At 39.1% G+C, this 24,569-nt stretch overlaps 1 protein-coding gene across 17 annotated transcripts in view; it reads left to right on the plus strand.

The window, feature by feature from the left end:
• The window catches only part of LOC119780441 (suppressor of tumorigenicity 7 protein homolog), a 62,452-nt gene that overhangs the window by 27,742 nt on the left and 10,141 nt on the right, over positions 1-24,569 (plus strand). For 9 of the 17 annotated variants that reach the window (XM_038280485.1, XM_038280488.1, XM_038280486.1 and 6 more), the window contains 3 exons: positions 16,741-16,823; positions 16,946-17,029; positions 22,705-22,864. In XM_038280485.1, coding sequence (XP_038136413.1) covers positions 16,741-16,823; positions 16,946-17,029; positions 22,705-22,864 — 327 coding nt within the window. The remainder of the gene's footprint in view (positions 1-16,740; positions 16,824-16,945; positions 17,030-22,704; positions 22,865-24,569) is intronic. The other 8 variants (XM_038280494.1, XM_038280498.1, XM_038280495.1 and 5 more) reach the window with 1 other exon arrangement.

Here is a 24,569-nt window from a genome sequence, read left to right on the forward strand (position 1 = left end):
GCAACAAATCCAGGTGTTATATTTCCTTCTTAATATTCAACTGTCAACTGCATCATATGACAATCAAAATGTTTGGAAACTCAGCCACGAAATGTCTTGGTTTGCTGAATGCTTCAGCAAACCAAGACATTTCGTGGCTTTTGAACAATTCTATGCTCCCAACTTTGTAACAGTTTAGAATTGGCTCCTTCCTCTTAAAACAACACTTTGCACCAGAGCACAGGAAAGGTGGAAATATCATGGAAAGTTCCATAAAGACATGAATGGGAGAGTCTGGTGTGGATAACCTGGACTGGCCTTCACCGAGGCTTCGACCTCTACCCAATAGAACACCTTTGGGATAAAATTAGAATGAGATCCAGGCATTTATTCCAAAATCAGTGTGTGACCTGCCTTACCATGCTTCTGGAAGAATGGTCAAAAATCCCCAGAAGAGTCAGAGCGGTTCTACCTGCGATTGGCCGACATCATACTGAGCTCCTATGGATTAGGAATGAGTCTGCCTTCAATCACTTGTATGTGAGTAAAGATAGGTGAGAGGATACTTTTGGCAATATGGTGTATATGCACAGATGAATGGAGGGATTTTTTAAAATTCTATTTCAAAATATTTGGGTGACAGGCTGGCCTTTATAAGGATTGCTGTCTATTACCAGTGCATTGCAGACAGATTTTTTGGGAACAGAGAAGCAGCTGCTCCTGCAGGGAGGAGCCGTCCCACTTGGGGACAAAATCCGATCACTGATTGGTCCGTTGATTGACAGGTGGCAGTACCACAATATGGTGTCTGAGCACCTTCAACTTTATTTATTTTAATTTTTTTATCTGGGGGTAGAGTTGTATTTCTGCATTGGGGTGAGCTACACTTTAAGTTCCTGGTATCAGTTTATTTGATTTCATTTCCTGCAGACATTTCTTCCTTCTTGACTTCATCTTTAACAGGAGGCTTGGATCGTAGCGTCTTTTGTTTCAGAGGTAGTTATTATTTTCTCCTTTTCCAACAAAGATCACATTAGTTAGGGCACTGATGATCTGTTAATGGACTTTGAATGGAGGGAACTCCTCGGTCGGCCCTGCGTTTGTTTGCTCCTCTGCTGCTACGACGCTTAGTGAAGATGGCATTTGATGAAAGCTTTCTGATAGCAACCAGCTGTCTCAGTTGCTGTGGTAACCCACGTAAGAACTGCAAAACGCCCGAGCGGTCGGGTTTCTGTGGTAACTGCTGACTTCTGCTATTTTTGTCTCTTTAGCTCATGTAGAGCTGAAGGTTAAGTAAGCCGAATGCTTGGCTGTTCATCCAAGGAATTTAGTAAAAACCCTTCATTTCATATCTTTTCTTTTATTTAGATTTTCTTGGATCTTGTTCTGACATCACTGCATGTGATGAGGAGGAAAAGCTTACAATTACATTTAAAGCCAGAATTAAGCGTCTCTATGCAAAAATATTTTCATGCATCATATTCCTATAGTTCACTACATTACAAAAAACATGCATGATACAATGTCATTCTGCAAGCAAAGAGTTTTTACAATTTTCAGATTAAGGTGAGACTTTTAATCTGCTGCTGAGTTTTTTACACTTTTTATTCACTGACAGTGGTTACAAGTTAGTCCTGAGAAAGATTTATGCCATAATTTGTAAAAAAAAAACAAAACAAAAAACAATTAATTTATAAGGGGCAGAGATCATCTAACGTACAACTCTTAGGGTTTCCCCCAGAAAACCACCCAAGTCTGGTGATAGGAGTTGTTAGAGCAGCCCACCGGCGACAGGCTGTTTTTATCAAATGTTTTAAACATCGGCGTCGCCAGACCCCATTTACTGGGGCACGTGCCCCAGTATAAATGAGCTGTGCCCCAGTATAAATCTCATGAATATTTGCAACAGTGGTACATTTTTTTAATGCATCAATTTAGATAATTCCAATGGAAGGAGACGTATATTTCTACTCAAATGCGCAGCAAGTGTGTTGTTAACTCCAAATTGAGGATGTATTAGCGCCCCCACGTCAGCGCATGTCACTGCATGAACTGCAGGTAAACTAACACGCTGCTCTCAACTGAGTTGGATGGGACACTGCGGCGCATTTTTTTTTTAATTGACAGGCAATAAACGTTGTTCTGGTAACGTTTCTTACCTGTCAATTTTATTATTTTCCCAGTGAAACCATATGCTTTATAGGCTACTAACTAAAAATGACTGCATTGGTTTGTAGATTGATATCAGGAAATTCCTCACACGAAGCAGAGACAGGGAAGCAGTAAAACAAGATGAGAGACAGGGAGGTAAGGTCCCGTGATGAATTAGTGATTTGAGCTAACTGGTTACATTAGGAACGTTATAAGCAATATGATAGATATTTACATAATTATAAATTTAAGTTTTTTAATGTTTGCTGTATAGAATGAGAATGAAGGTGCTGGAGTAGGAAAGGGAGGAGGAGGCGAGACTGACAGGCAAGAGACAGGTGAAGGACAGGAGAGACAGGACCAGGAAGGTGATGAGGGAGCAACAACCAGCTTCCACAAACAAGAAGGGGACATTAGTGACTTAGGGGGAAAGCATGACTGTCCTAAAGAAGTGAAGTTGTCCCACTATCCCCAGGACAAATTTGGAGTAAAAAAAACTTTCATTCAATTCAAAATGGTTTGAAAGCTTTTCCTGGTTGAAAAAGAAAGCCTTGTCATCAAGGATATGCAGTGTGTTTTCAACTTGCTTGATAACATCATATTCCCAACACTAACGCAGGTCATCCAGATCTCCCTCACAATCACAATCAACAGCTGTAGTTGTGAAAGGTCATTCAGTGTGTTGAGAAAGCTCCACACTTGGCTGAGGTGCACATGTGGGACAAGACAGGCTCCATCATCTTGCTATTTTATCAGTTGAAAAGGAAGAACTTTCTAAGCTGAGTCACAAGTGATTGACCGCTTTGCAAAAGTGAAAAATAGGAGGTACACTTTAATGCTCAATAAATAAGAGAAAAACTTAGTTCGGGTTGAGTTAAACTTTCCCCTGAACTAAAACTCGGAAACCTAGGAATTAATGATTACTTCAGAATGTGTATAAGGAAACTTTTTATTTTTAAAGTTGGTAATGTCTTATTTTTTATAGCTGCAATGTTGAAAATGTTCATGTTTGTTAAAACAAATATGCTCTTACACTCATTAATATCTCAACTGGTAATTTTGGTAGGAATATAGGGTGGGGCAGTGTGCTTGTCTGTATTTGTGTATGGAAGGAGGGGCATATGCGGTAGGGGGCCAGTGCCCCAGTAAAGCTTTGTGCCTAGCAACGCCCCTGGTTTTAAAGTAGACTGTTTTATATACAAGGAGTTTTCAGCTATGTGCTTTTCTAAGGGATTAATAAATATATATGAACAAAAAACTAAAGTCTTAGAAAAGCATATTATTACTATTTCAAATGAAAAAAAACAATTAAAGAGGAATTGTTTGCACTTAAGTAAAATCCTACTTAAGCGATCAGCCAGCAACCTTTGAAATACACACTGTAATACAGGTAACATTTACAGTTATAATAAAGTAAAATAAATAACAAGGCAAACAAAGAACAAACTGATCATTTAAAGGCCGAGGCTTTCAAACTGACCAGATGTTTGCTCATGCTCCACGTTAGTCACTTGCTCAAAGGCAAGTACAGCCTGTAGGGCTGCAAGGCTTACAACATAAATGGGGAAACACTGGCCTAAACTATCCCAACTAAAGAACAGGCCGCATAAATGTGATCATTTTGTGAATAATCTAATCCTCACTCAGTTAAAATGAGAGCTCAAGGGTCTAATTTAAGCTTTAAAACAAAACAAAAAATGTAGATTTACAGATACTAGAAAGCCTGCTGGAGCAGATTCTTAACCACACTATTTTATATATTTTTATATATATAAAATAAAAAAATGATATAAAATTTTATATATTTATTTAATTACAGAGACCCAAAGAACTGGAGCCCTCCATGAACTGCTTACCTGCTGATAGTTTTATTGAGGCATTGAAAGAATTTTGTCTTCAGCTGGATAATAATTCCACATCTACATTCAATTTGTTTTAAGTAAAGGATAAAATAGAGGAACACCTCTGAGTTGGCCTACAGAAGATCCTTCCTTAACTGAAATAAAAAGCTGTTGAAAGTCAGATGCTTGCAAACCAACTGGATTAAATAAACTCTTAATTCTGGACGTCTGATCTAGGTTAGCACTATGGGGGGGATTTTGTTCCATTATTATTGCTAGAAAGGAACATTTTAAATTAAGGAATCCAGAAATGAAATGGATTTTAATTTGATTAACTTTGTTGTTTTCTCAAATCTCTGGGGAGGTTTTCTTCTTTTATTTTTCATTTTTTTAACACATTTAATTTTTTTTTTAATTTCCCCTTTTCGGATTTGGGTTTTAGAAAGTGTATACAATCCAAATTGCAGTCCATAGATCACATTCTCATCAGTTTAAGATCAATACCAATGCTCGCTGTTGACTACCATACCCCCAGGAATAAAGATGATGTGATCAGGAAAATGCAGTTTGAAAAGAATGCTATTCTTAAAATGGTCTTTGAAAGAGAAATTAGAAAAAAATTAGATTGAAAGTGCAAAATATAAAAAAAAGAATTGGAAAAAAAAAAAGAATATGAACAAAAAATTAAAATACAAGATTTTTTCATTGGGAGTCTTAAAGTGTAGATGATCAGTTTTGGCTCTTTCCACATTTCTGTTGTTTGAAAATATGGATGGCTTTGACTAGGATGAACAGTGGCGCCCTCTTCCTGTATGCATCTGTGTGGCAAAAAAGCTCTAATAGTTTAGAAAAAAACAATCCAACCACGGCCCGTTCAGCTTGAAGACCAGCCAACCCCCCTATGGTCACTCCTCCTCCTCCTCCTTCTCAGCAACTCAGTGCCAGTTTGAGCCAACTGCTGGGAGAACAAATTTTAAAACCATCGATGCCAAAGACTCTTTTAGTCCCCAGCCTTATTCTGCTGACAGATGCTGATGGCTTTATTCATTTATTTAATTTTTATTTGTTGCATCCTTTCATCCTCTGGTTGCCAGTTTCAGAATAATCTGTAAGGCTTTTCGTAGAAACCTAGGAGCAACCTGAAACGGATTGAACCTTAAAAGGCAGATCAGTGATTAAACGGCGTCACAGAAAGGAAAAAAGCATTTATCATTGTGTTCAAATATCAACAAAGAGCAGAATCTAACCTTATCAGGTTACTCATTTCCTGTTTCGTTTTTTTTTTCTTGACTCTCAGGAATTAATTTTCCATTTATTAGTTAGTTATGAAAGAAAACCATTAAATAGAGTGAATGGCTGCTCCAATCGTTCACCAGAGCAAATTCTGAGGAGCTTCACAGCTTGTTTCTTAACCCTGAGGTTGTTTTTAATGTCCAAACTGATCATAGGCTGTGAGGGAAAATGACTTCAGTTGTTGAATTGGTTTGAATTGATTTGCAGGGATGAATATAGAATAAAAACAAATAGAATTTATTGAAATTTATTTTCTGCAAAAACAGAATCCTGTAGGTGTAAAATCTGGAGCACACATTCATCCGTCCCCCTTAGGGCCATTTAGAGGTTGTCATGGTTACCCCTGCAGGAGGAGACTAAGATGCCCCCCCATCCTCCCCACTTCATTAAAATCCATGTTATTGATTGGCTAGACTGGTGACAACACACCACCCCCTGTGGTACAGTTTTTGTTGTGCTGCTGGAGATGGAGCGGGACACAACTAGCCTCCAGTTGAATGGGCCTGCTGTCACACACGTCTGAAGGAGGACAAGAAGAGGCTGGAGGACCTTGCTCCTCTGAATGCCTAACCAGCTTCTGTCTAGACGTTTCTATAGATGTGAGAAAGAAAACGAGCAGCAACTTTTTTATCTGTTAGTGGTTCTGGTTGATCTCTGTGTGATGGAGGGTAAGTGGAGGTGCAGAATTCGGTCTGCAGTGGCACGCTGGGTTCAGCGAGGAGTTCTCAGACCGTCGTGTTTCTGATGTTCAACCTTGAAACGGCCTTTTATGGTTTACAGCAGGTGTTTCTGAACGCTGAGCATTCATATTCATGAGGCGAGCGCTTTGCTCGGTGCGTAGGTGACGGCCTGGTGATTCTGTGTGTGTGAGGGATTCACCAGGTCTGTTTATGTTGCAGCTTGTTGAGCAGGACTACAATAAACCTTCTTTTTGTCTGCTGTTACTGTATAATTTCTTGTTTTCCTTTTGTTCCCATAGGAAATTATTATAAGTAGAACCTATTGTGACCCAGGAAAATAATAGATGTATGAAAAAAAAACATTTATTCAGTTTGTAGCATCGTTGCTCTGTAGCAAAATAAGGTTGTGGGTTTGATCCCTGGCATTAGTCTGTCTGCGAAGAGTTTGAAATGGAAAATGGAATAAAAAAGGTTGTTAAGCTTGTAAAAAACGTATTATATTATTAATGTAATTATTATTATAGGACACATTTCAGCGTAGCAGAAATTTAGCTTATCTGCTTGCTGTGCTGAACAGCACTGGTCAGAAGTCTTTGACTGTACAGGTGCTGGTCATAAAATTAGAATATCATGAAAAAGTAGATTGATTTCAGTAATTCCATTTAAAAAGTGAAACTTGTATATTATATTCATACATTACATACAAACTCATATATTTCAGATGTTTATTTTGTTTAATTTTGATGATTACAAATGACAACAAATGAAAATCTCAAATTCATCATATCAGAAAATTAGAATATTGTGAAAAGGTTCAAAATTGATGGCCCCTGGTGCCACACTCTAATCAGCTAATTAACTCAAACCACCTGCAAAAGCCTTTAAATGGTCTTTCAGTCTAGTTCTATAGGCTACACAATCATGGGGAAGACTGCTGACTTGACAGTTGTCCAAAAGACGACCATCGACACCTTGCACAAGGAGGGCAAGACACAAAAGGTCATCGCTAAAGAGGCTGGCTGTTCACAGAGCTCAGTGTCCAAGCACATTAATAGAGAGGCGAAGGGAAGGAAAAGATGTGGTCGAAAAAAGTGTACAAGCAAGAGAGATAACCGCACCCTGGAGAGGATTGTGAAACAAAACCCATTCAAAAATGTGGGGGAGATTCACAAAGAGTGGACTGCAGCTGGAGTGAGTGCTTCAAGAACCACCACACACAGACGTATGAAAGACATGGGTTTCTGCTGTCGCATTCCTTGTGTCAAGCCACTCTTGAACCACAGACAGCGTCAGAAGCGTCTTGCCTGGGCTAAAGAGAAACAGGACTGGACTGCTGGTGAGTGGTCCAAAGTCATGTTCTCTGATGAAAGTAAATTTTGCATTTCCTTTGGAAATCAAGGTCCCAGAGTCTGGAGGAAAAGAAGAGAGGCACTTCATCCACGTTGCTTGAAGTCCAGTGTAAAGTTTCCACAGTCAGTGATGGTTTGGGGTGCCATGTCATCTGCTGGTGTTGGTCCATTGTGTTTTCTGAGGTCCAGGGTCAACGCAGCCACATACCAGGAAGTTTTAGAGCACTTCATGCTTCCTGCAGCTGACCAACTTTTTGGAGATGCAGATTTCATTTTCCAACAGGACTTGGCACCTGCACACAGTGCCAAAGCTACCAGTACCTGGTTGAAGGACCATGGTATCCCTGTTCTTAATTGGCCAGCAAACTCTCCTGACCTTAACCCCATTGAAAATCTATGGGGTATTGTGAAGAAGAAGATGCAATACACCAGACCCAACAATTCAGAAGAGCTAAAAGCCACTATTAGAGCAACCTGGGCTATCATAACACCTGAGCAGTGCCACAGACTGATCGACTCCATGCCACGCCGCATTGCTGCAGTAATACAGGCCAAAGGAGGCCCAACTAAATACTGAGTGCTGTACATGCTCATACTTTTCATGTTCATACTTTTCAGTTGGCCAACATTTCTATAAATCCTTTGTTTTTATTGGTCTTCAGTAATATTCTAATTTTCTGATATGATGAATTTGAGATTTTCATTTGTTGTCATTTGTAATCATCAAAATTAAACAAAATAAACATCTGAAATATATGAGTTTGTATGTAATGTATGAATATAATATACAAGTTTCACTTTTTAAATGGAATTACTGAAATCAATCTACTTTTTCATGATATTCTAATTTTATGACCAGCACCTGTATATGCATTCATTTAATTATCATAAATTCTTTTTTATTAGTCAACTAATCAAATGATTATGATTTTTCCTTGAAAGAATAAACCAAGCTGCTGTGGACCAGAAAATTAACATTTCAAGTCCAATATAACCTTAATGAAGGTGTTCAGGGTATATTTAGATGAATAAAAGCAATTATTGACCTAAAAACGTGTGTTTTTTAATTTACAAATATAATATTAATATTGTCCTTTACACAAACAGTCCAAGTTGCTTGTAAGCAGATTTAAGCGCAGCTTCTTTACTCAGTTTCTGTATTACTTAGCAAAAACTTGTATTTAGTAGGGCTGTTTCAAAAATCGAACAATGCGATATATCGAGTTTTTTAGCTGCCTGATACTATCGATCTTTCAGCTCCTAATATACGTATATATTTTAAAAAATGTTTCCCCAAAATAGAAGAGGAAAACTATTTCTCTTACAATAGGAGAAAATAGTTTGTCCTGCGACAGGAGGAAAAGCCTGTTATGTTGTAATGACTACTTTTAGATTCTTCACAGTACTTTCAGTGAAAATAAACTTGTTGCACTTTATTTTATGAAGGCATTGAGTGCATTTAGTTTTTTTGGGTTGAAAATGTATAAAAAAAAGTTGCAGTAAATATAAAATAGGATCTTTTGAAGCAAATAGTTTTTGAATCAATGTGTATTCTCATTGATCCATATCTTCTGAACAGCTTTTTTTTTTTTATCTCCACATTTACCTTATTTTCCAGACTATAGATTGCACCTCACTATAGGCCAGGCCCACTATATTTTCTAAAACAAATGGAAACGTACATATATAAGCTATAAGCTGCTGATATCTACTGAACTGTCTCCCACCAAACCTGTAGGGGGAGCTCTATATATCACCCCTAGAGTAGGGATGAAGAAGATGTCTATATACACAAGGGAAGCACCGTACAAACCCTGCACCTTTAAGAATGTCATCAGCTCCCCAAAGCAGGCGCTCTGACAGCAGAGGAGCTTGGGTGCTGATCTTTCTCGTACAGGATAAGATGCTCCCCAGCTGCTGCTGCTGGTCAGTCAGGAGGCTGGTGATCCGCTGACAGAACTACAAGGGTCGTACCTTCTGTAACCTTCAGATTGATTGTTCTGAACCACTAATGCTTGTTCAATAAGCATTTCTGAATCCTCGCATCCACAGAAGCTTTTAGGAGCCAGTGCAGCTGGTGAAATTTTCCGCTCAACACACACCTCAGCAGGCTGTTTGAGATGTGAGGTCATGACCTCATCATTACTTATTGTTTCAAGGAAATCCCTTCTGATTGCTGTTCATATTGGTTTAGTAGCTTCAATATTAGGATCAAGGGAAACCCCTATTAGGATCATCCCTTGGAGGAACAAATTTGAAACTAAATGCCAAACAATAATTCTTTATATTGTATGTGCCTTTCAATATAATTTCTACATGTATAAGTTAATTAGGCCAACATGTTAATATTTTATTCCGCATTGACCCATAGACATCAGGGCTCCTTTCATGCAGGGTTCTCAGGGTTCTCTGTTTGAGATGTTTTCAAAGTCAGGCTTTGTAAACATAGACCAAAAGATGGCCCTACAGACTCTCTGTCACTGACCCAGATTTACTCTGAGTCCCTGCAGGCAGGTGAACACATGCGTTCTCACCCTGCCACCAGACAGAGAGCAACCTTTGAAGGAAGGAGGGAAGGTCTGCTGAGCCGGACTGGCCGATGGTCAGAGTGGTTTGTTTCTATTTCTTCCCAGAAAAAAGTTGTCATCCCCCCGATCAAATCATTCTCTCACCAGGTCAGTCTGATAGGTTTCCTGTTAAGAGGAGATAATAATATATCAACTCCAACTATGGAGAAAAGATCAAAAGAAACAGGAGTGGGCTTGATTTGCAAATAGGCAAAAAAGATACAAAACATGGATGCTGCACAACACATGAAAATCAGACCTTTGGCTCTGAAACTGTTTGGACCAGTGGAATCATGGGAAACATAACTAATAATTTAAAAGTTCGCAGAAAGTTTACTCCTATCATGGGTAAAGTTTTCTCTTGTTATTTTTATTTTAATTGATTGTTTTTGCATCGGTCTGTCCCACTTACCATATGCGCTGTGCCACTCCAAAACTGACTGTTTTTCCGTGTGATTAACAGATTTATTTGATATTTCCCCCAAAGTGGATGTGTTTTACTTCGTAATCGTGTCTCTCTCGCTGTCAGACCCATGACATTGCAGTAGGATTGCTGTGTAGTCTGACTAAAATAGACCAGGGGTCTATCTCAGTCGGAGCTACATAATCATGTCGGGTGTGATGTTTGATGAGATTTTTCTTTTGGATCAGACGCAAAATCGGATTCGATGTATTCTCGCCTTTATAAACTTTGTATACACAAGCACACACATGCATATTCACCACAGGTTTTGGATCCAGTTATTCACAGATATTTTATGCTAAATACTAGGTTGCCACTTAAACTTAGCCTGATAAACCAGACTAAATGTGAGATTAAATGTGTAATTTAGTCTGGCCCCGATGAATGAGACATCGGAAGATTGTTGATGAGAACAATCCGTTGTTTTTCAAACCATGTCTGTGCCTATTGGCCAACGTTCTGACCAATGAGCGCAACTGACTGTGACGTAGGAAGCACAACAGAAAGCTGGTGGGGGAGTGTACACAAACAGCCTGTCGGTAAAACGCCGAATACGTCTTTCTTAAAAATGAATGAGAGTAGAGCCTCCTCCTGCTCACGTTTCAATGGAAACCCAAAGTCTAATCCTTCTAAACTGATTCCAAAGCTGAGTCAAACGAGAACGAGAACCATCTTCCTTGTTGTGCTTTCTCCAGTGTCGGGCAGCTTTGTCGTCACGCCCTCAATCCCCGCCCGCTTTGCATCCAGAAATTCAAAACACATCTCTGCGTTGTGATTGGCCCGCCAGTTCTAGGGCCTGTGGCATTGATCGAGGGTAGACCCACCTGCAGGCAAAAATGATTTTGGCTGCTGGCGAGTGGGGCTAGTTTACTAGGCTAACAAAAAGTGCTAAATTCGGGGAATTTCTGTAATTATTTAAGGCCCAAATGTTTATCCTCTAGCAGGTTGATCCTCAAACACACTGTTTCTGCACAGAAGGAGAGAACAGAGTTGGTAAATGTATTTTGACAAGAACAAGCATTGAGTATTAGAGCAATCAGGCCTTTTTCTGTTTTCCTAAGCCAGCCTCTAGGTTTTTGCGTAGCTGTATGATTGTGTAATAGCTTTCTGTATAGTTGTCTGCCTGCTAGTGTAGTTATCTGTATGTAACAGGTGCTCCAGCTGTGTGTGTTCGTTCTGCTGTCGTCTGGAGGGAAATCTCTGGAGTATTCTCTTCAGTTTGTGTTTGTGGAGTAAACGGGGATGCCTGAGGGTTGCAGTTCACTGTTTTTTGTTTTAACATCAGAGATGCTTGTCCTCCTGTGGGAGATTCAGGGTTACATTTCACACCTTCAACTAATCCCAAAATTAATGTATTTTTTTGTACAATTTAAGCTTTTTTAGATATCAACTGAAGAGTAGATGCATCTTAAACTGACGTATGTTTTTGATCAAAAACACAAAGTGCTTCATAAGAGTTAAAAAAATTAGGCAAAACCCGAAAAAACTAAACTGTAACCTGCTTTAAGAGTGCCTCATATATGAACATGGTTACAGGTTATGGTCACAAAGCTGCTTAATGCGTTTCGTCTATGCTTTCTATTCAGACCAGCAGGTCTTCATCTCTCCGTCTTCTTTAAAGGTCATTTCTCCTGCTGTCTCTGGTGACATTTAGCCCCAAATCCGTCTGATCCAGTCTGTCTTTTAATTCATCATGTGTTTCTCCCAGTGTGCTTTCTAACCAACTTTAAGTTATTGGAGCGGCAGCTTCTGCGTAGACATGTAGTTTACTTAGGAGGGTTTTCAAGGTTTAAGTTTTATTTCTTTTAGTTGTGATTTACATGTGAAAGAACAAAGGAAACCTTCGTTATCATTCACACCGAAGAAGGGCATATTGGTTGCTGCTCCTGTCACTATAAAGTGAGGCTACAGTCTAACAGCTCTGATTGAGGAATATTCTGGGTCTCTGAGTACCAAGTCATACTGAAAACTAGGGCTGAAACTCGGGGTGTAAATAATCGTTTTGTATCGATGCATCGATCATACAGCCGATGATCCGATGCATCGACACGTCCGCAAGATTCATTTTTTTTTTCCTTCCTCTTTTTTTCCCCTCCGGTCTCTCTTTATCCATTTACTCCGGGAACAACTTTGCTACTTCTGTTATTTGCTGTTCTTTATCAGATAAAATGCATCACGATATTTCAGCTTTCATTGATTTATTTCAAATTTGAAACATTTTTTATCCTGTAAGGTAAAAAAATTAAATAATTCAATTAATTGCATCAAATTTAATTGTGGTGTATTCTTGAGTATCGAAAATAATCCAATCATTGCATCTAGAAATTGATACTGAATCAAATCGCCATGATGGGTGTGATTTACACTCCTAGCTGAAACAAATACCCGGATTAATCTTGATTAATCAAGTATTCAAATAATCGTCAAGTATTTTCGTAATTGATTAATCGTTAACTGGAGTGTAGAGACTGTAAAATATGCTTTTAGCTAGAGCAACCCACCTTGAGCAGCAACTTTACCAACATTGTAAAAAAATTATTTAAAAACTTTGTATTTAAGATAAAAAACAAAAATGAATCTGTCAATATGCTCTAACTAGAACTCCTCAAGTGGAAATGTTTTAGTTTCACCTGGTTTAATTTCGTAATAGACAAAAAAGTTGGGTTTTTTTTTATCCTAAATGCATTTTTAGGTATATTCTTCCACAACCTTGGTATAATTGCTGCTCTGTCAGCTAAAGGCAAGTTTTAGAGTCTCTATACTCCATTTAACGATTAACCGATCAATAAATTAGTTGATGTTTATTTCAATAATCGCTTAATCCCGATTAATTGTTTCAGCCCTATTTTTATCATCTGGAAATATCAAAACTATTTGCATATTTCCTGTAATTACTCTAACTTTCTGCAGAGTATCCGTATAAAGAAGTTTTTGTGTTTTAGTTTTATGTTGGACACCTCTTTTCCTCTGTTAATGTGAATAAATTATTGTGGTTAGTTCTGGGTTGTAGATTGACTTAATAAAGAGTCGTTTGTCAGGCAGGCTGCAGTGTCCTCTTATAACTTTAGACCAGTAGCAGCTGTGAGGAGGGTTTTACTGCAAGTCTATCAGAAAAGGACTTCTCTGTAAGGCTAAGAGCCTCCACTTCACTGCTCTGAATAGCTGCCCAGCTGCACTTAATTTATGCACGTTTGTCTCTTTGTGTCTGCATAAGGCTGGGGTTCATCTAGCTCTATCTGCTCTCATACTGTGGATTGGGGCGGTTAATGAGGAAACGACAAAAGCAAAAATCCTCCCCGAATGCATCATGCAGAGGTCTGGTCCGTCTAATGCTGGGCAGATCTCCAAATATCAGTGCAGCTCCTAGCAGATTATTAAGATATTGCTTTTTATAATTATGTGGTTGATGTTTTATGGAAAATTGTTTTGTTTTTTTTGGCTGATCTGCAGATTTTATGAGCACATTTATTTAACAAAGAAGGTCAGATGTCAAAAGAAAACTACAATGACTATAAGCTCTGATTGATATATGCTTATAGAATAGTTGGCATTGATTCTTGTATGTTGAGCTAATTAGATAATTACTAATAAACATCTTATACACATGCGAAAGCCCTTGATTAATGAAAGACAAAAACACAATGGACGTAGAAACAACTTGAGTCTAATGAAAGCAGCTTTAAGTAAAATCACGTGATTTTATAACAACCGACAGCTTTGTCAAAATCAAATTCGGCATGTCAGGCTTTTTCAAAGATCTGGAATAGGGGATCGGCCAGAAACACATAATGGTGCTCCCCTAATATGTGTGTATATTTATTTAAATATACATGCATACACATACCGTATTTTCACGACCATAAGGCGCACCGTACTAAAAGGCGCAGTCTCAGTTATGTGTGCCATTTCTGTATTTAACACACACATAAGGCGCACCGGACTATAGGGCGCGTTTTTTATATACAGGTACATGTCCTCTACTACCTTTAAATAGCTCTACTGCGTATTTTAAAAATACAGCGGGCCCAAAACTGAGTATGACTGTGCTTTATTCATGTATTTATTACAAATTAATCAAACCTGCGTGCTGGCCGTGAGACAGACACATCGCAGATGACACAGCGCTGTGATTACTCCTAAATTAACTTAAAATCCTGAAACCTGCCGACGGAATATGTTCGCTTTTATTGCCGGTATCCTGATGCCTGCACTGTAAATTATTTAGATGAAAAACACCTGCCAGCCGCCGTGTGAGGCTGCTGTTGAAGGGATTTACTGTCGGTGTACCGCTGGTATGTGGGGGTCTGAGCGCCTCCGACAGAAATAGATAATCTGGATGAACTGACTGCAATTAAGTTTTCAGGTGGACTTTCTCACTTAAAAACATATTAAAACTACTTTATTCCCACTGATCACAGCAAATATAGCTGCAAGATTTAGATTATTTAGATGAAAAAACACCTGCCAGCCACCGCGGTGAAGAGGAGGAGACCCGCCCAGAGGCTGCTGTTGAATTAAGTTTTCAGGTAGAAAAATAGAGCGGGAGCAAAACTGAGTATGATTGTGCTTTATTCATGTATTTATTACAAAGTATTAATCAAACCCATCAAAGTCATCATCCTCTGTTTCTGAATTAAACAGCTGCACTAAATCAGACATGCCAGTTTCCCCTTCTTCGCTGTCAGAGTCACTTTCCGTGCAGCTCGGCTCCTCAGAAATAATGCCGGCTTTTGCGAAAGCTTGAACAACAGAGCCAGCAGACACGTTAGTCCATCTACAATCCATCCGCAAACTGTGGCGTAACTTGCCCGGCGCTGCCTTCCACTTATCCTGAAACTGTGCTCTCCGTCTGTCATCCACCGCTCCCACGCCGCTCGCAGCCTTACTTTGAACGGCCGCTTTCACACCGATGTCGAGCGGTTGAAGCTCCTTTGTCAGACCCCCCGGGATAACGGCGAGCACAGCGTTCATTGATTCACCTTTTTTTCACATCGGCTGTGAGATGGGCACGCAGCGATGGTGATGCGTGGAAAAAAGCACCTGGTCTCCTCACATACACCTGCCTTTCATCATCTCCCCAACCCGTTTCATTTGCGTTAATATCATATGTCATCAGAGCGCTGTGTCTGTCTCGCTGTCAGCTCCCAGATCAGCTTCTCTGATTGGTTGATGCGGCGCGTCCAGCAGCAAAACTGCGGCGCGCTCCCGACGCGCTGCACCTGCAGCTCAAAACGCGCTGCGGGACCTTTTGCTGCACCTATACGCGCGTCAACCATTTACTTTGCATGTAAACTCGCTGCTTCTGCTGCACCTGCTGGGTCCGGTTCACACCGATGTCGAGCGGTTGAACAGCGAGCACAGCGTTAATTTGTTTCCCCATGTTTTTCACATCAGCTGTGAGATGGGCACGCATGGAGTCACAGATTAATGGTGATGAGTGGAAAAAAAACACCTGGTCTCCTTACATTCAGCCACTCTTTCATCATCTCCTCAATGAGGTGGTCTCAAAAGTCGCAGTTACAACACACATAAGGCGCACCGCACCATAGGGCGCACCGCACATTTTGAGGGGAAAAAAAGACGTTTAAGTGCGCCTTATAGTCGTGAAAATACGGTACATATTAATCAGTCTTAAGTGAATTATTCTGGAAATCTGATGCTATGGCTGTTATTCCCTGCAGCTCGTCTCCTAACGTTAACCGAAATGCATGAAAAAATCTCCCCAGTTCCTCTGCTGGCCCCCTGATCATTTTTTGGAATTGGTTTTAAGGTTGTATTGGTTACCTATAAGGCCCTGAATGCCTGACTGACCTGCAGCCCAATGTGGCCTCCTCATCTTTTGGATCAAATGACCAGTTGCTGCTAGTCGACTAAAGGTCCAGGCTGGTCCACAGCTGATCTGACCTTTCCAGTTGCACTTCCTGAATTAAACTAGTGTTTTAAATCTCTTCTAAAACACATTTGGGCTTTCTGGCTTTGGTTAAAGCAGAAGAAAGAACATCTGGTTTATTTTTTCCCCCTTTTAATCCATGTTGTAATTCGTTGTTTGTGCAGCACTTGGTCAAAGGTCGTCATTTTTAAATGTTGTGGAATTAATACATTTGATTTCTGAGTCTTGATGAAGGAACAGGCAGTTTTTGTAAAGATCTACCTGCTTTACCTTTCCCCCTGGGATACCCCATCCTCCATATGAAATGATACTCTCTTTGTCAGAATTACAAACACTTGAATCTTGAGCCTTTTTTATGTTTCTCTCTTCCTCTCTATAGACACAACCTACTTTTTTCAAAATGTTACACATTTGATCTCACAAACACGTTCTCTATTGTAGGTCTGTAGTCTGGAAGACAGTCTGTGTTTTATTGTGATGAAATAACTTCTGTAACATTTTGCTTTTTGTCTTTGTTTTCTTTGTAGTAAGCATGTTTCTCAACACCTTGACACCCAAGTTCTACGTGGCTCTGACCGGCACTTCATCCCTCATATCAGGACTCATATTGGTAGGTTGTGATTGTTTTTTAAATTTCATCTCAACCCAAACTATTATCAATGATGACATTAAAATAAGAATTTTTTTTCCTGATAAATGTCAAAGTACTAATGTGTGTTTTGTGCCAATCAGGCTTTTGACGATGATGACAGTCAGTTACTTTTTCATGTTAATATACCTGAAACTTTGGTGTACACTGCAAACATTGAAATCAAATTAAGCCAATTTTACCTGAAAGAGGAGTGTGTTTTCCTTTAATTTAAGAATTTGTCAATGGAGTATGAAGGTTTATGTTTCAAATAAGAAAAAAAACTTCTTCCAATTTTTTGGATCTGGTTAGGTTTGATGCATCATTTACGAATGAAATCCCTTTAGTTTGATAACTGTGTGCTTTCCACTCACACCATTAGTTATCCTGTGGAAGGAAAAGCGTTTCTGCTGGCTCCTTTGTCCAGAGTTTTAAATCATAGCACTAATTTGCTGTTAATTGAAATTGCAAAGGAAGCCATAATGATTCTTCATCAGTAGAATCTATGAATGCCCTTCTGTTCTACTGTTGTGCAACTTTATATTTATTGCCCACCCCAGTAGAAGTGGTAAATATGGTATTTAATCAGATAATATTCGGACTGTTATATATTGTTTACGAACACACCTCCTACTGACTGTGTGTTAGAAAAACAATTGAAAGTGTGAATCGAGCGGATCATTTTACATAAATGTGGAAGAAGTTCACCACATAAGAGTTTATTAACAAAAATCATTCAGCTCCAAGTCAAACATATATCAATTAAAAACTCTTAACTAAACTAGTCTAAACTATGTACACAGAAGAAGGAAAAACGCTGTTGAAAGCCATATTAATGAGGTGATGCAATGATATCACTGCTTAGGACGGATCTTGTGTTTGGGAACGAAAGTTTATCTTGAAAAGTGGGCTGATCAGTGGAGCAGTGGGTAGCACTGCTGCCTCGCAGTAAGAAGATCCGGGTTTGATTCCTGACCTGGCTCTTTCTGCATGGAGTTTGTACGCATGGGTTCTCTCCCACAGTCCAAAAACATGACTGTTAGGATAATTGACTCATCTAAATTCTCCTTAGGTGCGTGAATGGTTGTTTGTCTCTGTGTTGCCCTGCAATGGACTGGCGACCTGTTCAGGGTGTACCCTGCCTCTTCCACGTAGACGACGGAGATAGGCACCAGCACCCCTCGCGACCCCGTTTGGGATAAGCGTGACGGAAAATGAATGGAATGGAATTTGGAAAGTGATCAAATTAGCTTTTAACTAATTTAGAGCAACTGGAATGTTTTCAAACTAATTCAAAATGTAAATCCAAGAGATGAATAGAACATTCTATGGAAAACAATGTTTTATTAAAATATTTGCTTAATTAGAAGGATTGTTTATCTTTTTTAGTATGCTAGCAACCAGCAGACATAAGGATTCCCATTAAATTACTTTTGGTCATAGTTTGGTAATCAAAATGTAATCAGCATATGAGAAAACAGATAAACATTGTTATATTAGTGTATTTAATGCGTAATAAAAAAAACAATTTCCAAAGTTCAGAGGACCGCAGCAACCAGCGGAGCTCCGAGGCTAACGGCAGCCAGGGCTAACCACAGCCCGTCTGCAGCGGCCCTCTCTGGGCATAGTCGTGTGTGAAGGACCGCTGGCTCTGATGGCCATTTTTGACTCAGCTTTGAAATCTGTTTTGGAAGGATTAGACTTTGGGTTTTCGTTGAAACGTAAGCAGGAAGAGGCTCTACGCTCATTCATTTTTGAGAAGGACGTATTCGCTGTTTTACCGACAGGCTGTTTGTTTACACTCCCCCACCAGCTTTCTGTCGCGCTTCCTACGTCACAGTCAGTTGCGCTCATTGGTCAGAGCGTTGGACAACAGGCACAGACATGGTTTGAAAAACAACGAGTTGTTTTCATCAACAATCTTCAGATATCTCATTCATCGGGGCCAGATTAAATTACACATTTAATCTCACATTTAGTCTGGTTTATCAGGCTAGGAAACAGTCTGTTATTCAGCAATTTGTTTCTGATGTGAGCTACTGGATCCGCTTAGCCTGGTCAGTCTGGAGTTCTAGCTCCTGGGCACGGGGCCATGATGGTAGCTCCTATGACGGCTTTATTTCCGACAAGAACCTCCAGAGCCTCAAAGAAAAAGAGGAAGAAAAAGGTAGAAACAATTGCTTTGTTATTAAAGCACCCTGGGGACAAAGGCACTCCTCTGTAGGAGTGTCTAGTGATACTGTCGTGGCCTGGGGGACGGTGCAGAAGTTTGAGTGTTCGAACAGCTGCCGAACCTTAATGTTCCTAACACAATGGTTATGTTTAATATGAAGCATGGGTATTGGTCCACAATGTCTAAAGTTATTATCGTGGTTTATGGCACAAGACTACAATTCAGCACACTTAACTGCTCCTCAAACACCTCATAATCCATTGCATTGCACTGGATGAGATCTTTAAGCAGTACATTACACACACATGGATTCTATGTTTTTCCTCTTGCATAGACGGCAAAACGTGCAGCAGTGTTTGATCTGTTGTTGAAAATAGTCCTTCTGTTAATCAACGCGCTCCCTATTCCCTGCAGGCTTTCAGCCAATTTGTGTGGGATGCTTGGAAATGGTTATGAGCTTGGCTCATGCTCTAAAATGACAAAATGAAAACTGGTTTGTTTTTGTCAAAGCAATGGTGCAGTAACAGAAATGTATGCATATCCTATTGGCAATTAAAGCAACATACTTTCTGAGTGTAGCAGGTTCTAAAATGATTTAAACAGGACTGAAAACAAACAAGATATGAAACATAAGAGATATTTTTAAATGGAAAAGCAATGTTTGAAAACCAAAAAGCTAATTTTTATTAAGCTTCCTAGAACTAGGGTAAGTTCTCCCCAGGAACTTATTAAAGCATGAACTATTTTACGTCCTCGTGCTAAAAAAACAGTTACACCCCAGTCCTGCAGCATAAAGATGGTTTCAATGCATTACAAACATGTCATTGGGTGGGATAACCCATACAGAGAGTAGGTTGGGTAGTCTTCTGGTCTGGAACATAGAGGGGAGAGTTTGCAACAATGCCAAGGTGAAAAGACAGCCATCATAGTCCGAATAATTTTTTTTTAGAACAGTTACTGTCAAAATTCACACATACATACCAGTACAAGTGCTTTATACAAGCTGTAAAGCATGGTGGTGTAGGAGTAATGAGTTTGGAATGGAATTAAGCCACTTTCCCACTGAAAACCCGGGTTTTTCAAAACCGGTTTGACCCCCTAACAATTGGCTTTGGCTTCTTTTCCCAGTTTGACCAAAAAGCCAAGTATGATCCCCTGCTGGTAAGCTGCGTGACCACTGTTCCACCCTACTGCGTGTTTGATGACCTTATCATGCTGGATTAGTGTTGATGATGTTAACAGTGCAACAGAAATCAGGGAAGTAAATAATGGAGAGCAACATGGATGGAAGCCAGAGCGTAGTCAGTCAGTATTCTTTATTATTTCACACTTTTGTCCGTCTAAATCCCTCTCTCACGTGCTGTGCCAATGTAAACAGTTGTTTTGGCTTGTTAGAACAGAAGCGACTGGCGCGGTGTGCTAACGTCCAAACGTAGCATTCAATAAAATCATGCAATTAAGCGGGTCAACCTGGTTCTGGTGTTCCAACAGCATGCTGATCAGAGCCGAGGCGATTTTAACACGGATCGCCCGCCGAGTCGTTTAACCCAGGTATACATGCTTCAGTGAGCTTTTCCCACTGCCACTGAAAGCATGTTGTTCCCGGGTTTAAATATGTTTTTCGGCCAGTATGAAAGGGGAATGAGTCAACCATAAACTCGCATTTAAAACTAAAGGGAGGATCAAAATGAGCACAACAAGAACAAAAATAAATACAAAGAAAGAGCTGAAAATCCCACAAAAATGTGAAAAGAAAAAAGTTTAGACGTATGTACCTCCTTGCTGAGGAGGCATGACACTGACAGCTGCTAGTATGATCCCTGGGGGGTTGCTTTTTTTGTTTTTTCCCTCGCTATCTTTACACTTTGAAATGGGCTGCGTGTTAATAAAATTGATGCCAGGTGAAGATTAAATAAAGTCTACTATATATATCGCTCTACATTCCTTTATCACTTTATTAGGTACACTGCTTCATCTACTTGTAAACAAGAATAACAAATCAGCCAAAGACATGGCAGAAATTTAAGGCAAGCAGTCAACCTTTAAAATCCAAAGAGCCTTATTGTCCTGAATCCTTGATAAATAAGTCATTTAGAGCAGCAAATATCACATGACCTGGTATTAAAACGCAACTTATGCCGTTGGTAAAAGATTTCCAATAGTGGATATTTAACATTTTCAACATCCCAACTGTTTATTTTCGTGAATTTTAAAAACTTAAAAAAAAAATGCACATGCACAACCCTGTACCTGCTCCTGAGAGGGAATGCCTACACTTCAAAAACGATCTCAAAATGGGTAAAAATGTCTTAAATTAAGGGTATTTACCCTTAGTTTGAGCATGTAAAAAAGATGATTTGCCAATGGAATGAGTATTTTTACTCTTAAAATAAGGTATCTAGATATTATGCACTTGAAATAAGACAATGTAATTGTTTTTTCTTATTTTAAGTGTAAATTGTCTTGTTCCATTGGCAAAGTGTCTCACTTAAATCCTTAATTTAAAAAAAAATGCACTTATTTAAAGAAAAAATGACTTTGTTAGATTTCATTTTTTTGCAGTGTATTAAACGGGTGTGAGAGCGCGCACGAGTCCATTTCTCCTTGTGCAAGCTGTTTAAAAGTTGCCGTTAGCAACACTCATACAAGCTTACTTTCCAAAAGAAGATTTACAATTTTTCCACCATGTCAGACTCACCACCGCTAAGTGAAAATGGGGACGAGCACGTAGGACGGCCTTACATAAAAATATCACCAGAATGATCGACAATTATCAGGAACACTTATTTTGATGATCCACCCAGAAAAAGAACATCCTTCACTATACCTTTAGAAATGTTTTTTTTTTTTATTCCCTCGAACCTTGACCTAAAATAAATATCATGATAAATGGAAAGTTTTGCAAAGATAAATGCTCCGGCTCCTCTATGTGAAATGAATGACGTGCAGGAAATGCAACTGATCTATTTTTTTATTGACCAAATCAAATTAGATATCACTTTCAAAGAAATATAAGTCTGGAGCCAAACATATATATGCTTGTGTCTGTGCAGAGGAAAATCAAAAATTCAGCTCAGATTTTTGGTAAAATTGCACAGCCCTAATCTACACTAATCTAGACTTTCTTTCTTACTAAGAAAGAACTAATTTCGTTCTAAAGCATTAAATAATTTAACACTCTGAAAACTCAACCATAACTTTCATAACTTTATTTTTAAAATGAAAATTCAGATGTAATGATGGACCGGCTGTTCAGTTTGAAAGTGGAGCGAATAATGTCAGTAACCATGAAGCCGGAGCAGATGGCTGCACGTCCATCTGATCCCAGAATTTCTGACCCCTCAGACTTCTTTAAGTTAAATTTGGTAATCAGGAAAACTGCCAACTGGATTAGCACACACTTAGGTTTTAACTGCAGGCCGTGTTAATGGGCTTTGGTTAGATTGCAACAATAAAGTTGGCGGAGAAATGACTTGCTAATTATGTCTCGTTGATTAGCTGATGAGGTGTTTAGTCGGCTCTCTCCTTGATTGCATTTTGTTTTTGCTTTGTAAGGATTGTCATTAAATCCCTAAATGTATTGCTTTCTGTTCTGCTCATGCTAGTTTAAGTGCCTGTTATTTTTTAAAGGTTTTAACTTGATAGAAACGGTTACCTAAAGAGCCCTACTGTGTCTGTTTTCTTTCTCAGATCTTTGAGTGGTGGTATTTCAGGAAATATGGGACCTCCTTCATAGAGCAGGTGTCTGTGAGCCACCTGCGCCCCCTGCTGGGCGGAGTGGACAGCAGTTCTCCCAGCAACTCCAACACAAGTAACGGGGATGCTGACTCCAATCGGCAAAGCGTATCCGGTAAGAAATAATCACTCACTTCAAACAAGGAATCCAAATGTTAAAGAGAGAAGATGTTTTTTCTCTTTCAGCTCTTTTTAATTTCAACATAATGTTTAAAGTTTAGAGCTTTTTAAACCAGAAAAGATAAACTGAGCAAACTGTAAAATGAAAGAAAATAAATATTTTTGGTCTCTCATTGGATAGATTAGGTTGCAATGAGTAGCGTCAAAGTGTTCAGAATATAACATCAAAAGCTAGTTAAGCATTTATTCATTAGTTTTAGTTTTAACTTCTTTCTGGCTGTTTTTTAAAGGAAAAGTCAGCTCAGCAAGGAATAATCAATTGATCATTATTTATACCTAAAACTAATACGTTCGCTGTGGTTTAATGAATTTAGCCTTAATCAGTAAAAAAAATAAAAACAGTAATTTTCGTCATGTTTCCCGAGTCCTGGATCGGCCATTTTTGCCCAAATATAGTAACACCTCGCTCCTGACATCTTCCGGCAGTGATGTCACAGCACCATTCTCCCCGCTTTACAAGCAAAATCAGTGGGAACTACGAGACACATCTGCCATCAACAACAATTATTGAAGATTTCCAGAGGACTTCACCATTGATATTCGCAAGAGCTATAGTTAAACTGACATGCCCACATGCATGGCAGTTGGATCTTGTTATACATCTGGTAAAAGGGAAAAACTAATTGGTTATTTCACCTTTTCGATTCATGATCCTTCACTGACGGCTTTGTCGTTGGATGGCCAACTTGAAGAGGGAGGATTTGCCATCGAACTTCTGGCCAGAGAAAAAACACGTAACATGTAGCCAATATTCCGAAGAAGAATGTTTTCAAGATTACTTGGATAATAGTGCATTGTGACAAAAACCAGATAAAGCATTGGGACTTGATCAACTGCCGATACCGCACAGTGACATCACAAACCAGTAGGTGGCAGTAGTGTTCTTTGACAAACATGGATGCTGCCAGTAAAGCACATTGAAATGAAATAGCTCTTAATCAAAAACACTTTTTATTTATTGAACCGTATGTGATAATTTCATATTTAATGTACTTTCAGAAGTTTGAATTTAGAACATGACCGGACTTTTCCTTTAACAGAAAATAAATGATAAACACAGAAAATGCATTCATTAATCTAATGGCATGTAGATTACTTAGTTTGAATATTTAGCTCTCATTCTGTCGGAAATGAGAAAATAGACCAAAATATTTATGAACTCAAACTATTCAATACCATGTTGTATTTTTTTTATTTTTAAGAGTAAAACAAATAGGCTTTGGCAGCATTGGTTGAAATTTAACGAAAACCTTAGTTATTCTTTCAAAGCTATTTTTTTTTCCACTAGCAGCTTTGATTTTTATCTCAAATGTTTTTTGTTTTTTTTGTTAAAAATAATAGAAATCTCCTGTAAATCAAAGCTTAGTCCCAAAAATGAAAGACACATTTTAATTAGTGGTTAGAGCATTGCGTCCTGGAGGTTCTGAGTTCAAGTCCCACTCACCCCCACAGACGGCCATTCTAGCTCTCTGAGCAAGACACCAAATCCCACACTGATCCTCGGGCGCCGCACAATGGCAGCCCACTGCTCCCCAAGGGGATGGGTTAAATGCAGAGAATAATTTTTACCGATTTACAAAGAATATAGGGATTCCCATTTACATTTTTTTTATACACACACTCACGCTGTAGAGAAAAGA

This window comes from Cyprinodon tularosa, unplaced genomic scaffold (genome assembly GCF_016077235.1).
Source record: "Cyprinodon tularosa strain WSP-4 unplaced genomic scaffold, ASM1607723v1 ctg160, whole genome shotgun sequence".
Classification (NCBI taxonomy): Eukaryota; Metazoa; Chordata; class Actinopteri; order Cyprinodontiformes; family Cyprinodontidae; genus Cyprinodon; species Cyprinodon tularosa.